Genomic DNA, 16278 nt, shown 5'->3' on the forward strand with positions numbered 1-16278 from the left:
CGCTCCACCCGGCGACGAATGGCACATAATCATTGTTACTCAGCGTCATTATTGGTTTGATTCCAGCGTTTTGTTCTCAAGCATGTGGAATTCCGAAAACAGTGAAGTATCGTTGGAATAATTTTGTCATCTGGAGTCGCTGCAGTAATGCAGCTGCGTATGGCTTCCCCGAAGGCTCTCCAGTCTATGCACGCGACCTGTTCTTTGTAAGTGTGAGACTGCGAGTCACGAGTTGATATCAAAACCGGGTACTGGTCATTTCCTCTTGTCTCTAAGTCTGTGAACCACGTAAAGTTTGCGAAGAAACCAGCAGTAACGAATGATAGATCGATACAGCTGGTTGCTTTGAGGGATTTGAGGGAGGTAAGGCTGCCACCATTTAGGCGCTCAATTCCACGCCTATTTAGGAGTTGACAAAGTGACACTGATACTCATTCACATTTCGCACTAATAAATTTGTTTTTGTAGTCTCGTCCTTACCACACTGCAACCACATTTGACTTATCTGCGCTCATCGCCATTCACGAGCTCATTTGCCGCCATGACAACGAATTTATTCTCAAAGTGCGACGTGTGCTATTACTGCTTTACCTCCAGTACATCCGCCTGCGTCGCTCTTCTCGATGGGATGAGTCCTGGCAGGCACCCTAGATGCTTTTGCGAAAGCTTTCAGCAGATCTAACCCAAAGATAGCTCTATCGATGGGCAAGCAAGCCGCTGCGTAGTGAAATACAATGCAACCGAAATAGCAATTTCGTCGAAAACAAGCGCTATATGAGGGCGCCCAAGCCCGTTCACCACCTATGCCCACGCGGGAACAATGCGGTAGCCGAAAGCGGCTTATGAAAGCGACCTCTTAAGCAGTTCGATTGTTTTCTGGTCGCAACCACGTTTGACTATTTTCATGCATTTCTTTGCGGGTCCACATTGGGCAAATCCTGGCCTACGTCAAACGTATATCCACACGTGTAAAAAACTGTTGATGATTCGGAGACGAAAGCACAAGTGCATAAAGGAGGTTGAGGCTGGTCTGTACTGAGTGTGCTGTCCCCACATGCAGTCACCTATCTGATCGCACTTGCGCAACTTTCGTAACCACGGAACATTTATAGATCTTTTGGGATAGACAGCAAATCTTAAGTTGCCTTGCTAGACGCCGCGAGAAGGCCACATGCGGTTCCTGGCTCCTTTCTGCGTCGTGTTTTTTGCAACGGTGGTGTATTCGAAGAAGTGGGTAAGTCAGTTCAACTGCAGCAAGTACCTCATTATGGTGGTAATTTACATCGATGTAATTGCACTGAAGCAGATTAAAGTCTATAGATAAGAAATATAAAGCATGCAACTATTTAAGACACGGATTGTGTTAGCGTTTCATAGTCACTTACTAAAACAAACAGCCTACTTAAACCTTGCAGAAAGTACTCTTGTTTGACTTCTATTCTCGCAAGTGCTCTTGCGGATTCCGTGGTTATTGAATTGAATTGAATTGAATTGAATTGTTTATTATTCCAAACGGTGAGAAATACATACAAATTAGTATACAGACAAGGGTCCCATAGTCAACAGACTGCAACGGGACCCTTGATTAATTAATACAAAATGAAGAATACGCAGAAAGCAGCAAAATAAAAAAAACAACAGTAACTAAACGCAATGAACAGAGAATAGGCAGCGCTAAAGTAAATAAGAAAAAGTGACGAAACCGGTTAAACACAAATGCAAAAAATACACGTTGCATATTGCTAGCACAGTACTAATTCAAACAAAGAAAAAAGGTAAAAAGGTTGACAACAAAAAAAACACATTAAGTATACACTTGCATTACAACTACAATCAAGCTGAACTAAAAAAACTTGGGCAACGAAATGAACAGTAACGTAGCAATACAGATAATAAAAACAATACATTCATCGATTCAACAAAAACGTTTTTAGCAAGTGTTTGAAGGAAAAGAATGATGATGAAGATTTTAGTTCTACCGAAAGACTATTCCAGAATGAGTAGCTGAAAAGGCGGATGTCATCTGGCCATAGTTAGTATGGACTATGGGTAATAAATAATTTACGTTGGCTGCAAATCTGGTGGAGTTGTTATTTTGTAATAGTTGCCTGTCAATAAATTGGTACGATAAATTATTAACACGCAGCTGAAACAAAAACTTGGCTATGTTGTAATAGAATAAATTTTTGACCGATAAGACATTATTCTGTTGAAGTAAAACACAGGCGTTAGCACGAAATGAGCTGTTAGTAATGATACGAAGAGCCTGATTTTGAATATGTTGTAATGGTGCCAGATGACAATCATAAGTGTTTCCCCATGCAACAATACCATATGTGATATGACTATGAACGAAAGCAAAATAAAGAGACATAAGGGCTTGGTGTGAAAAAAATGGGCGGGATTTTATCAGAGCTCGAATGCCAAAAGCAGTCTTATTTCTAAGGTGATCAATGTGTTTATGAAATTTCAGATGCGAGTCGATGAACACTCTAAGAAAAAGGACGTTGTCACATGGGGTTATGGTACTCGAACCGAGAGAAATGGTTGGAATATATGATAGGCGCTTCTGGGGTGGTCTAAAAATCATAAATTTAGTTTTTGATGGATTGATTAGTAGGTGGTTGATGAGGCACCAATTAGTTACGTTAGCCAAAACAATAGTTAGGTTAGACGTAAGATTGGACAAAGATTTATCAGCCGAAGATACTGTAGTGTCATCAGCATATAGAACACAGTGTGAGGCATTAATGGAATCAGCAAGGTCATTAATATAGATAATAAACAATAAAGGACCTAAAATAGAACCTTGCGGCACACCTTGATTAATCGTTTTAGTCATAGAATACGCATTATTAACCCAAACACTACCTTCCCTGTTAATAAGAAAATTCTTTAGGAAATTTAAAGCTGGTCCGGTTAATCCATAGGATTCAAGTTTGTGAAACAGAATATCATGATTAATAGTATCAAAAGCTTTAGTAAAGTCTAAAAAAACAGATCCAACAAACATACCCAAGTCGAACGATTTTTTAATAAAATCGGTTAAAGACAAAAGTGCAAGATTAGTCGAACTTCCAGAACGAAAATCAAATTGACAGGGCCTAAGAATGTTGAATTTAGTTAGATAGTTATTTAGTCGATTAGCAAACAGCTTTTCTATTACTTTACTAAGAGAAGAAAGGATAGAAATAGGCCGGTAGTTAGATATTAGGTGCTTGTCTCCTTTCTTAAAAACAGGAATAATTTTAGCACGCTTAAGAAAACTTGGAAAAATGCCGAGAGCGAAAATCTTGTTGATAAAGATGGAGAGAGGAAGAGAAACACAATGAGCAACAAGTTTTAGATGATATGCACACACGTTATCTAAACCATCTGAAGTATCCTTAAGGCTAAGGAGCGTGGCACGAACTTCATCGGGAGTGGCAGGAAAAAGATAGAAATTATGTGAAGACCGACACATATTAACATTTGCTGCTGATTGGCCTGCTGCAGGAAGATTTGAGAAATAGTCATTAAAAGCATTAGCAATATCATCCGGTTGATGAAAGGTACGACCGTCATCAACAATTTTAGAGATAGAGACATTACGTGATGCATTATTTAAGAAATTGTTTAGAAGCTTCCATTGCATTTTTGGATTGTTCTTGAATTTACTGAATTCTTTTTTGTAGTAGAGCCTTTTTGCGTCTTTTAACATAACATTTAGGATGTTACAATAGTTTTTGTATCCATTAGCAAGAGCTAAATTGAATGGCTTCTTTTTAGTTTTCTTATACATATTTTCCTTTTTACGCATGCATTCTAGCAACTTTTGCGTTACCCACGGGTTACTCGGGTATTTATGCCTTTTTTTACATTTAATTATTTTTGTGTTTAACGAAACAGCCCCTAGAAATAGGTTACAAAACGTCTGCAGCGCTTCATCCGGGTCACGTAAGGAATCAATTACAGAGAAATCAGTTTTTTCTACTGAATCAATGAATTCTTCTTTGTTAAGAACCGAGGTGAAAAAAGAAGGAACAGAGTTTTGTGCGTTAGTGGGAAACGTAAGAAATATCGGGTAATGATCTGAAATGTCGCAGCTTACTACGCCAGATTCAGGTGACGGAGATATATTAGACAGGGCGTGGTCAAGAAGTGTTTGCGTTACGCATCTTGTGGGATGCAGAATTAAAGATTCGTAACCAAATCCGCTAAAACAATTAGTGTACGCTAAATATGAGTTTGAGGTAGTATCGAGCAAGTTAATATTGATATCTCCTACAATTACCGCGCACTTATTTTCAGCGGATACCTTACTGAATACCGAAGCTAAACCGAGCACGAAATCAGGAATGGAAGAAGATGGGGAGCGGTATATACTGATGATGATAATAATAGTGATGATAATAATAATATTGTTTGATAATAATAATAATATTGTATGATAATAAAACATTAATGGGGCGTACAGTGTACAGAAGAGAATAGACATGTATTTCTAACAATGGGTGAAGTGAATTTGTTTACAGCATGAGTAATATATCACAAATATAGGTTTCATATTCAAACATACAATGCAACGTTCTTGGGGTTCAACAAATATAAAGAAACAATATTTCACAACAAACAACACTTCAAAGTGTAAAGAATGGTGTGCCATTCCGGACTAGGTATTTTCTACATTCGCTTTTGAATGGGATAAATGGTCTTAGGAAATTTATTTTCATATCACTGCTATTTAATATTTTTGTAGCTTGATAAACAATAGTTTGTTTACCGTAATTAGTGCGGATTGTAGGTGGTGGAATTAAAGGCTTGCGTATTGGGTATGTGCTAGGTTTCGCGGTTAGTACGTTACGTAGGCGGTTTTTATGAATGTGTTGTAAGAGTTTAAAGCAATATATTTGACCAGCTTTAAGCATGTTATACTTAATAAAGAGCGGGTCTGTCCTTAAATTTAGCTTGTTTTCCTGGTAGTTCTAGCATATGCGAAGCATTTTTTTCTGCAAAATATTCAAGGTATTGTAGTTATAGGCTGTTGTGGTTCCCCAAAATAATATGCCATAACTCAGTCTCGAATAGAAAAGACAATAGTAGTGTGTTTGTTTTAGCGAGGGGGTTATCAGATGTTGAATTCCGTATATGCTTCCTGTTACTCGTGACAACTCAGCTTTTGGTTTGTTGACTTGAAACGACCATGAAAGGTCCTCAGAAAACCAAACACAACGAAATTTTTGTTGAGCCACTCGTTCCAATGAGTTACCCTCATACGTGAGTTTAAATGGGCTGGTATCTCGTTTATTTGCTGGCTTAAATATGATGTATTTTGTCTTATTTATATTAAGGCTTAAATGATTTGTTTCTAACCACGGCTATAGCTGGGCAGAGTGTCTGGGCTGAGATTTCCTGCCAGACGTTCGACAATATAAGTTGTCCTATTTCATCGTTGAATTTTACTGGAAATGTTAAGCAAAAATATGCTCGTATGACCTAAAAATTAGGCAAGGCCTCTAATACAAATCGTGTTGTGAAGTTTGATAGGAGTAGATTTTTTTCTCAAACTACTGCCCTGTAAAACAGAAGCTGATGTCAAACTCATTTCGATCCAGGCCACTCCAAGCAAACAATGTGCGATAATATCAGCATCAGAAACCTAAACAGCACATTTTAACTTGTAATGTTTCGGGAAAAAACCCGCCCGCATCTTTCCACGGGGGGAACTCGAGTAAATGCGTCGCAGAGTGGTGGGGGTATCGCGTCAATGTTGCGTAATTGGGTACGGTTTGGGAATGCTTAATTGTTATTTTGTCTTTATTATTCTTATTTTTTTAATGAAGGAGAAGCGAAGGCAAGGAGTGTAAAGTTAAGGTCTGTCTTCATTGCTTGGTGCCATCAAGCAAAGCGTCAAGTCAAGCGAAAGCCAAGCAAAGACGCCCTTGACTGAATTCCGAACGCACGCTCCGCCGCTTATATACACACCGCCCGCGTTCGAGGGAGAGGAGTACGGGGGAGAGACGCGCATGCGCACACTTCCGTACACAAGCGCGTGAACTTTCCACGCACCTACCACGCCGTTATCACGTGTACACGCCACTGCCGCCGTTACTGTTGAGCGCAACGCAGCGCCCGGGTAGCTACGACGCATGCGCGCACAGACGCGCTCCCCCCGCACCGCCGCAGCTGTTGTTGAGAGCGACGGAGCGCACGGGGTACACGCGCTCCTCCCGCACCGCCGCACCTGTTTTTGAGAGCGAGGAGGGTACGGGGGAGAGACGCGCACCTGCGCCTCGACGCGACGCGCATGCGCAGTGAGCGTGTGGACGGCGCCGACAACATCGACGAGTGACATCGTGAGCCTAAGAAATGCTCCGCATTTAAAAGAAGCACGGATCCAGCCAGGGTCGCCGGGAGTCAAGATCCCGCTCCAGATCCAGGGGGCCCTTCAGACACGGGAGCAAGGCACGATCAACTTCCAGGTCCCGCAGAAGGACACCCAGCGCCAAGCGAAGAACCGCAGAAGATGAGACGGGAGTACAGGTGAGCTGGGCTCAGATGCTCTCTCCACGTGCTCAAACCCCTCCTCCTCCTACCCCCAATCCCCCGAAGCGTGACGAGCTGGCGGAGCTTAAACGACTAAACGCGCAGCTTCTTCCCGAGAGAAAACAACAACGCCAAGAAAACAGACAACTCCATAGTGAGCTTCTCGCCCTGAAGGCAGAAATTAGGCAAGAGCAAACATTACGCCAGAGAAACGCAAAAAACCCGAACGCCCCGAACCAACTGCATCGCAAACACCCAATTCAGAACCAACTTACCACGATAGAAGTCCCGCTGGCTCAAGATAATACCGAAATTGCCGAAACCGTAAAGCAAATGATGGTCATGCTAAAACAAATCACGCAACTATTAGATAAATTAGAAGTACAGGGACAGACGACTGTTGCTCGTCACTCTCGCCGAGACCACAAACCCTACAGCAGGCCATCACACCTGGCAGAAGATGCCACTTCTCAAGATGGCAACTCCCAAGAATAGGCGGATTCCTACGCAAGCGTCCAAACTCACCATATGGCAGTGGAACTGTAGGAGCTACAAGAACAAGGCCAGCTCATCGGCTCAGTACATTGCCACGGCTCAGGAGTCACCAGATGTTATTACCCTTCAGAAAACAAACTTCCCGGGAAAACTACCCGGCTTTATCTCATATGAATACGGACCCTCAAGTTCTCACGCCACGCTAATAAGCAAACGAATCACAGCTACACAGCATCCGCCCCAGCAGTCGGAAAAAATTGAAATACTGAAGGAAATTTTCCCGAGGAAAGTTAAAGTGGCGCAGAGCCTATACTTACTAAACATACATTGCCGTCCAAGGGGCCAAGATGCAAACCTCTCTTTCGTCATCAAGCAAGCAAAACGCATTGCATTGTCTAATTCCCTAATCATCGTTGGAGATTTTAACGCCGCACATCCTTTATGGGGATGCAGCTACACCAACAAGAGAGGAACCGCGTTGCATTCCATCCTTGAGGAGGAAAACTTCATACTGCTTTCAGATCCGCATACTCCCACGCGCATGGGTAACAGCGTCTCCAAAGACACGTCCCCTGATCTCTCCATCACTACAGGGAACGCCACGGCTATGTGGTCTCACACCGGGGAAAACCAGGGAAGTGACCATTGGATCCTAGCCACGACAATACTTGGAGAAGATTACGTTATTCCTCTGGGCAGGGCGAGCCTCACGGACTGGCCTAAATTTCGTGAGCGAAGGGAACAAGCCCGACTTGACAGTGCAACCACCCCATTGCTCACTCTAGAGGAATGGACCATCCAACTCCGCAAGGATATGAATTGTTTCACAAAAAAAATTAGGACAACCACTACAACCCCCCGTGTAGACCCTCACCTCCTCCATTTATGGGAAGCGAGAAGAAGCCTCATCAAACGCTGGAAACGACAGCGCCTAAACCGTCGTTTGAAAAGGAGCATAGCCCTCCTAACAGAAGAAGCAGCCCGCTATGCGGCTCACCTGTACAAAGAAAGCTGGCTATCCCTTTGCGACAGTCTCCGAGGCCAACCCAGTACATCAAAGACATAGAGACTGCTCAGATATCTTATGGACCCTTGAAAAAGCAAGACCGAGTCAAATCAAACCATGAAAAAATAATTCACTCTTACCCAGGAGATTCCGCTGCCCTCATGAAACCCCTCCTGGACAAGTACCTCCCCGTCCATCCGAAAACGCCACTACCACCATACTCTGGACAACCAAATATAAAACTGGATGAAGACATCTACATCCATGAAGTAAAAGCGGCACTGCAAACCATCAGACGCAACACAGCCCCAGGGGTGGACGGCATAACCAATAAGCTTCTAGCGAACTTGGATGACGATTCCATCATTGAACTCACCGCCCACCTGAACGCAGTATGGAGGTCGGGCCAACTTCCGGAAGGATGGAAGACGGCAGAGGTGCGCCTTATTCCGAAGCCTGCAAGAGCCCAGAGCACCGAGAACCTGCGCCCTATATCACTAACCTCGTGTTTGGGAAAGCTTCTGGAGCATGTCATCCACAAATGGCTACACCAGTACGTCGAACAAAATAACATGTTCCCACATACCATGTGTGGATTTCGTAATCACCTCTCCACGCAGAACAGCCTTCTCCAACTGAAGGAAGAGGTTATGCTGAAATGCTCGAAGAACAACCCCAAAGCCATCTTAGCCTTGTATTTAAAAGGCGCGTTTTACAATGTCAGCCATACGGCCATACTTAAACAACTGAATGGCCTTAACTGCGGAGAACGCACCTACAAATACATTCGGGACTTCCTCGACGACCGAAAAGCCATTCTGAAGGTGGGAGATTTAAACTCAAATACAGTTTCTCTCGGCAACAAGGGCACGCCCCAAGGTGCGGTCCTTTCCCCCTTGCTGTTTAATATAGCTCTCATAGGCCTCCCTCTGATCCTGGATGCCACACCAGGCATACACCATAGATTATATGCGGATGACATCACCATATGGGCCACTCATGGGTCAATGGGGGAAATGGAGACCAACCTACAACACGCGGCCAACATTGTCAGTGAATACGCACGACAATGTGGTCTAGCGTGTGCGCCGCAAACATCTGAGCTGCTTATCGTCTCACCACGTAAAAAACTCCCTCCAGGGTCGCCAACCATCTCCCTAGAAGTGGATGGCCACCTTATTGTTCCAACTCAGCAGGTGAGAATCTTAGGCATGCTTCTACAAGCGGATCGCTCCAACACCAAACTGCTAGACCGACCTAAGCCCACCACGGAGCAAGTCTCCCACAGGATCCGCAGGGTCAGCACAAAAACGAGAGGTATGAGAGAGGAGGATGTGCTAAGACTTGTCGAAGTCTTTGTAATCTCCAGGTTTACCTATGCCCTCCCCTACGCTGTGCTGTCGAAGGCTGAAAAAGACAGGGTAGAACGCAAAGCGTACAAACTGGCGTTGGGACTACCTGTCAGCACCTGGACACAGAAACTCCTACACTTGGGAGTTTAAAATACCTTTAATGAACTCCTCGAAGCTCATCATAAGAATCAATAATTACGTCTGAGCTCCACCTCCACCGGCAGGACAATTCTGAACCAGCTGTGCCTGCGCTCACTGCTTCAACACCCCCAGGCCGATGCGACTCACCTTCCGCATGAGATCCGCCAATTCATTGATGTGGCCCAACTGCCCCGGAACATGCATCCAACGCACCATCAGGATCGCAGTGACGCCAGCGCTAAGCTATCTTCAAACGGTACGGCCAAAACGCCACCACAGTATACACAGACGCAGCCTCCTATCCCGGGAGGAGAGCCATAACTGCTGTTGTGACTACAGCTCAAGCCCTCCTCACAAGTTTATCAATTCTTACCACCCATGCACAACAGGCAGAAGAAGCGGCCATAGTCCTAGCAATTGCTCAAACCGCTCCAGAGATCATTATTAAGGACTGCCAACAAGCATACAAGCATGCAGACCGTTCTCCCACGGCTTCATCTCACCCGCCCCCCGCCACACAAATTCTGCTGCAGAATCCTCCACAACACCGCGTAAGGATTATTTGGGCTCCCGCCCATGCCGACGTGCCTGGCAACGAAGCTGCCCATCAGCATGCCCGCGATCTGACACACCGGGCTAGCCAGGAGTTCGGCGAGCAGCGGCGTGACTGTCCCCTTTTGTCCTACAAGGAAATCACGCAGCACTACCGCCTGCAGCCAACCATGTACCATCTTCCACACAAAAACCCAACAAAAGAACAAGAACGCCACCTTCGAGGTATCCAAACCAATACCTTTACCCACCCAACTAGAGCCCACATTCTGGCTCCCACCCTGTACTCCTCACAATGCCGCTTCTGTGAGGCTCCGGGCACGCTTTACCACATTGTGTGGGGCTGTGATAAAAACCCTTACCTCCCCCTCTGCCCTTCCCCTCCCCTGAGCACTGGGAGAGAGCACTGTCCAGCTCAGACCCTGATGACCAGCTTTGGCTGGTGATGAGAGCCCAAGAAGCTGGACGGTCTCCAGGGGTCCTGGAATAAGGACTCTTCCCCAAGGCGAACTTCTTCATCGGGAAGTTTATTCCTCCTCCTCCTTCCTCCAATCCAATGCCCTTCGCGAGAGAGTATTCGCTATCGGAGAGGAGAGGGGGTGAGCGCCGGAGAGCGCAGCTCGCGCGGCGAGGAGAATTGGGGAGGGGTGTGGACGGACAACAACAACGCCGTATGGTGGGGCAAGGCGAGTGAATGAAATGCAGTCGCATCTAAAGCCTGCAGAGCAGACGCCTCGCTATACATCTCACCGACACTGGCCTGCGCGCGTCAATTTGTTGACTGCTGCTTCGCCACCTGTGCATTCTTTGAGACCTCCTCGGTGCTGTTTGATTGGTTAGGGGAGCACAAGTTCGCTCCAATAAACTTCTTTTCCTTAAAGACAACTGTGTCGTCTTTGGCTGTGTGAAAATATTTTTCCTTCGCTGTCAGCCCTCGCTTAATGGCGCGAAAAAAGATGAGTAGTGAAAGCATTATTCATAAGTGTTGCACAGCCCGTTTAGTTTGGGCTGGGTTGTTTTCCACCCGGGAGAGCCCCGTACTCGTCAACGCTCATTTACATTATTTAGGCGCTAATCCAGTTGTTCTTTTTTCCAATACTTCTTACGTCGACCCAAGTTGTACTTCCACTTTCTTAGTAGATCCTCACGTTTTTGCCGATAGGTCAACACCCGTCCTCCGCGTTGTTACGCACGTTCCTTCAAGCGAGAGTAATAAGCCACTATTTATTACTTCAGACTGCTTGCCAGCGGTAACCCAGACGATATAATTTCTGCATCTCAACTCTTTTCGGGCCTACAGTCTCCGCAAGCAACTTTTGCAGGATGCTTGCAGTCTTTCACATCTAACATATCATTTTCTTTTCGAATGGGGCGCTTTCTGTATATCTGTTTCCTCTTGTATTAACTATTTTATATCATACCTTCAACTCTTCGACCGAGCCTTCTGCACACTGTTGCTAAACTGTAGTCGAACGTTTTGTTCCAATTATTGAACAACTGACTGTCATCTGCCCATCTAATGTGCCTCAGATGTTCTCAACTTAGTGAACCCCCGAGTTCTCGCAATAAAGCTTCCTTAAATCTTTTTTTGTAGACACCCTCTACAGATCGCTTTGTAGTGCTTGAGACAGTACGAAAGATCAAGATGCACAGGACGGCGCTACCTTCCAACTAATTTTATTACGCGTAAACGCAAATACATACTCAGAACAAACACGTGTTCAAGGGAAATCCCTCAATATTGCGGTACTATAAGCACAAGACTGCGATATTCATATTTTTACAAACAACCCACAACAATACGGAAAAAATCCTTTTTCCTGTAGCGCCACATAGGCAAGGCTGACGCACTTGCCTTAGTTTTTTTCTAATATGCAATGCTTCCATTATCTCTCTCGTGAACTGGTGATTGTGCCCCCCAAAATCCTGGTGTTCTCAAAATCGCGGACTGCATTTCACTTGTCTCTTGTTGGTGTGGGTCGCGTATTGCCGAGTGATGTGCGCATAATTGTTCTTGGGGACCTCCGGTTATCCATGAGTCGCATATTGATGCACGTGTCTGCCTGGCCAATATCAACGCGAACGCATGACGATGGCAATGAGTAAACAATGCATGTGTATTACGGGACCAACGGAGAAGCATGCTTGAGGTTGCAACAGCTGCCCAACTTCTGTGCAGACAACTTTCTCTCTACCAATTTTCCGAGAAAAGCGCTGTAACTCCGTATCGTCCTAAAATATTATTCAGGGAATGCTATAAACGGCGCTTGTACGGTATCACAGCACTTCTCGTTTTTTCCGCCGGCAGACCACCTTTCAAGACTCCTCGTTTAAAATCATCACTTTTATCACTTCTGGGCCCTTTTGCGCATTACGTGTTCTGGCAAACCTTCCGCGTTAAGCCTGGTGATCCATGCCTAGAAACTGTTCCCAGTTTAATGCAGACAGGACTTACAAACAGCTGACCTTAAAACCGAAAAGGCAATTGCACTATTTGCCAGCTTGTAGTGCCCTTAACTGAAATTTAGAAGTGGTTTCGCAGACCTAAGACGATATTCTGAGCAGACATATCCGGGTTCAAAAATTTCACGCAAACCCAGGAATTGTAGCGGGCCGTCTATCGGAAGCTCACACGTGAAATTAAGCCCAAGGCCCCGATCTTTCAAAAATTTCAGCTCGTCAATCACTCGGTGAGATTCATTGCACTTGTCCACAAAGATAACAAAATCGTCAGCGTATCTCACAGTTTCGATAGCTAACCCGCACAGGTTCTGCTGAATATGCCTGTAGATAACAAAGAGAAAAATATTGCTAAGGACAGAAGCCACCCAAGGACTGATATATATCCCGGCTTTTGTGCAAATATAAGCCCCCATTACACGCTACAAAGGTGTACTTCCAGTAAAAAGAGAGAATTTCTAGAAACCCGCTGATTGGAACAACGACACTGTTCATTCACCTAATTTCATTTTTTTCCTCGGTAATGCGCCCCTTCCCCCTGTCCATTATTTCATCGTGACGAATGGTGTAATGTACATCCTCTGCATTGATTCTGAACACTTTGCACGTGTCGGAGTTGTTTGTAATGAAAAATTATACAAAGCTATCCGAGTTGAGTATCAAGAACAGATCGTGATACCCTAAGGAGCCCAGGTGTTTCTGCAACTACCTAAGTATCACCCTACGCCACGAGCTCCAAAACAATAGCGCCAAACGGCACATTGGGTTTGTTCGTTTTAGCGAAGAATAAGAGTTCCAGTGTTAAACCTTTCGATGTTTTGAAGTACCTGCAAGACATTCCAGGTTGTAGGTATTTTGTAGTGAAACAGCACGTTCGTTCACCTTTGAGGCTTTCACATCTATAGGCTGAAAGTTATTACGAACAGCCAAGATTGTTTACACGGTAACAATCCATCGGGAATGATGACAAAGCCAGCAAACTTATCCGACGTAATGACGCGCAACCGGTTACTCACCGCAACCTCGACACACTCTCGGGCCGGCTGGGGCTGGAAAAACGCACCTTCAGTCCTGGAGAGTACAATCATGGACAATTCAAATGCGAACCGCGGAGCGCGTGGCCGAAGATACCGGTGCCGTCACCTGGCAGCGGCCGTGGAAAACTCACGGACATGCGCAAGGGAGCGAGGCTGGTGTCCGACTCCGATATGTTGCCCTCTGCTCGCTCACACGCTTGCTTTGTCGCCGCGCCGCAAGAGCGCTGAAATCTGAGCTGTTAGCGAGGCGGCGCAAGATAGTAGGCAACTGCGGTTACTCAGCGCTCGGCGCCCACGATCGGCCGCTCCCCGCCTTTGCCAGCGTCACATGGCTGCGCGTGCGTGGCGCAGTGACTCGAACCAACGACGACCATTTGGACTGGCCCAAAGTCCTGTTTAGTGCAGTCAGGACTTGATCCTTAGTCTTAGCATGCATGCAACAAGACCAAAAGCAAATAAATTAGCCCATTGGCAACGGCGTCGTAACTCGGTTTATTTCGGCCAGGTAGCAGCCGCACAGTGCCAAGGCATACAGATCGCAGCATGTGCTTTGTGCCAACAACAACAAAAATAAATGAGATGACGGTGAGCGACAACCCGAAAACTGCCAGTTATCAGTGGCATTATTCCAAAAAAATGTTAAAAATGCAAGTGCCATGGCAAACAGTCGCCGGGATAGGCAGCAGCCCCTGGACAACAAAGGCAGTGGCGGAGAGCCTTTTTGAGACACTTCAATACTTGGTGAAGTCCCCCTTGGCAGACACAACAGCCGCCACACGTCGAGGAATGCTCTCGAAAACGCGCCGCGAAGTCCGTAGCCCGGAGGTGCTGCCACCCCTCTTCGACAGCTTGCCACAACGGGTCACGCGAGCAGCCCTGTAGCTGTCGGCTGCTAAAGGAATTCTTCATTGCTCCCCACACGTTTTCAATAATATGCATGTCCGCCCCCTGTGGTGGCCACTTGATCACCATCACGCCTCGCTCTTCCAGTAGGTGTTTTAGTGACCGAGCCATGTGTATCGGGCTTCGGTCATGCTGCAAATAAAACAGACCATCCGCGAATGAACCACCGAGGGCGTAGGCTATCACCACGCTGTCAACGATGTCCTCGTAGGCAGCCGCGTTGAAGCGGCCCTCGATAGAACTAACGGACCGAGGCCATGGCTTCAAATCGCACCCCACACGCTAACGGCGCACCGGCCGCTACTTCAAATTCACTGCAGGTTGCACGACTCGAATCTGAGGAAGAAGGAAATCGCAGTAGGTTTGTGCCGATATCGTTGAGACGTTTGTTTATCTCTGGGCCATTGTCGACAGATGCACCCGACGCACAATTTCGCTCCGGGAAAGGCAGTGCTGTAGGCAGGTAAATGACTACATATGCTCCGCCGTCGTTTTTTCTATTGTGAGTCACAAAAGAAACTTGGCGCCCAAGCTTGGAAGCGCAATAGTTCCGAGTACTGGCGAGGGCTGCGCCGAACAAAGATATGAAATGTCTGCACTGCAAAACGCGTGGTGAGTGGCAACAATCCTTCACGTAAACGAACATGCAAGCAACACTAAAGCTTGTCGTGGGCTCGTTTACTGGTCTATCTTTTAATTATATTCGCACCATCGCTGTGTATTCTATTACTATTTGGTTTTAAAAGAAAAAGAAAAACATTTGCATCACTCGTACTTGGTGTTCACGGCCCTCCAAATGCCTTGGCGCTGATCCCAACAGCTTGAAAATGGGGATTAGTCCGTGAAGAGAACACAGCTCCACTCTTCCGCCGTCCAGGTTGCGTGGTCTTCTGCGAAAAGCAGTCTTGCAAGCTTGTTCTCTTCGGATAGCTTGGGCTTTCTAGCGGGGACACAGTTTCGTAGCCGCACATCATGTAAGCGGCGTCGAACAGTTTTCGTTCATGCCGAAAGGTCGAGCTCACACTTGATTTTTTTACAACTCATGGACGGCTTTACTACCGCGGCGGCCACGATTAGCATGTATTGCTCACTTGTAGTAGCCCGTGGTCTGCGTCCTCGGGGAAGTTTCTCGATCCGGGCCTCATCGCGGAACACTTGCAGGATGCGATTTACGGTGCATAGTGGTCGTCCTGTAGCTTTCGCAATATCGCGCTGCCTAATACCTTCTTGGAAGAGGTAAATCATGCGCAGTCGGTCTTCCTCCGGAACGCTTGGCATGGTCAGTTTCAAAAAAGGGCATTGCTGACGGCCTCTTCGCATTTTATACAGTTTTGTTGACGCGTCACCCTTTTCCTGGTGTCGCTGTTGTGTTAACAAAACTGTATTTTATACAGTTTTGTTTACACGTCGCCCTTTTCCTGGTGTCGCTGTTGTGTCAACAAAACTGCATAAAATGCGAAGAGGCTGTCAGTCATGCCCTCAATTGAAACCGACCATGCCAAGCGTTCCGGAGGAAGACCGACTGCGCATGATCTACCTCTTCCAAGAAGGTATTAGGCAGCGCGATATTGCGAAAGCCACAGGACGACCACTATGCACCGAGAATCGTATCCTGCAAGCGTTCCGCGATGAGGGCCGGATCGAGAATCTTCCCCGAGGACGCAGACCACGGGCTACCACAAGTGAGAAAGACATGCTAATCGTGGCCGCCGCGGTAGTAAAGCCGTCCCTGACGTCTAAATAAATCAAGTGTGAGCTCGACCTTTCGGCAAGCATGAAAACTGTTCGACGCCGCTCACATGATGAG

General features: G+C 46.1%; 1 protein-coding gene across 1 annotated transcript in view; it reads left to right on the forward strand.

Moving 5' to 3' along the window:
* The first annotated feature begins 895 nt into the window (after nt 1-895).
* The window catches only part of LOC144158330 (uncharacterized), a 102367-nt gene continuing 86984 nt past the window's right edge, over nt 896-16278 (forward strand). The window contains exon 1 of the mRNA XM_077689151.1: nt 896-1234. Coding sequence (XP_077545277.1) covers nt 1172-1234 — 63 coding nt within the window. The 5' untranslated portion in view covers nt 896-1171. The remainder of the gene's footprint in view (nt 1235-16278) is intronic.

This window comes from Haemaphysalis longicornis, unplaced genomic scaffold, assembly GCF_048455015.1.
Source record: "Haemaphysalis longicornis isolate Haplotype H1 unplaced genomic scaffold, Haemaphysalis longicornis Haplotype H1 scaffold_10, whole genome shotgun sequence".
Taxonomy (NCBI): domain Eukaryota; kingdom Metazoa; phylum Arthropoda; class Arachnida; order Ixodida; family Ixodidae; genus Haemaphysalis; species Haemaphysalis longicornis.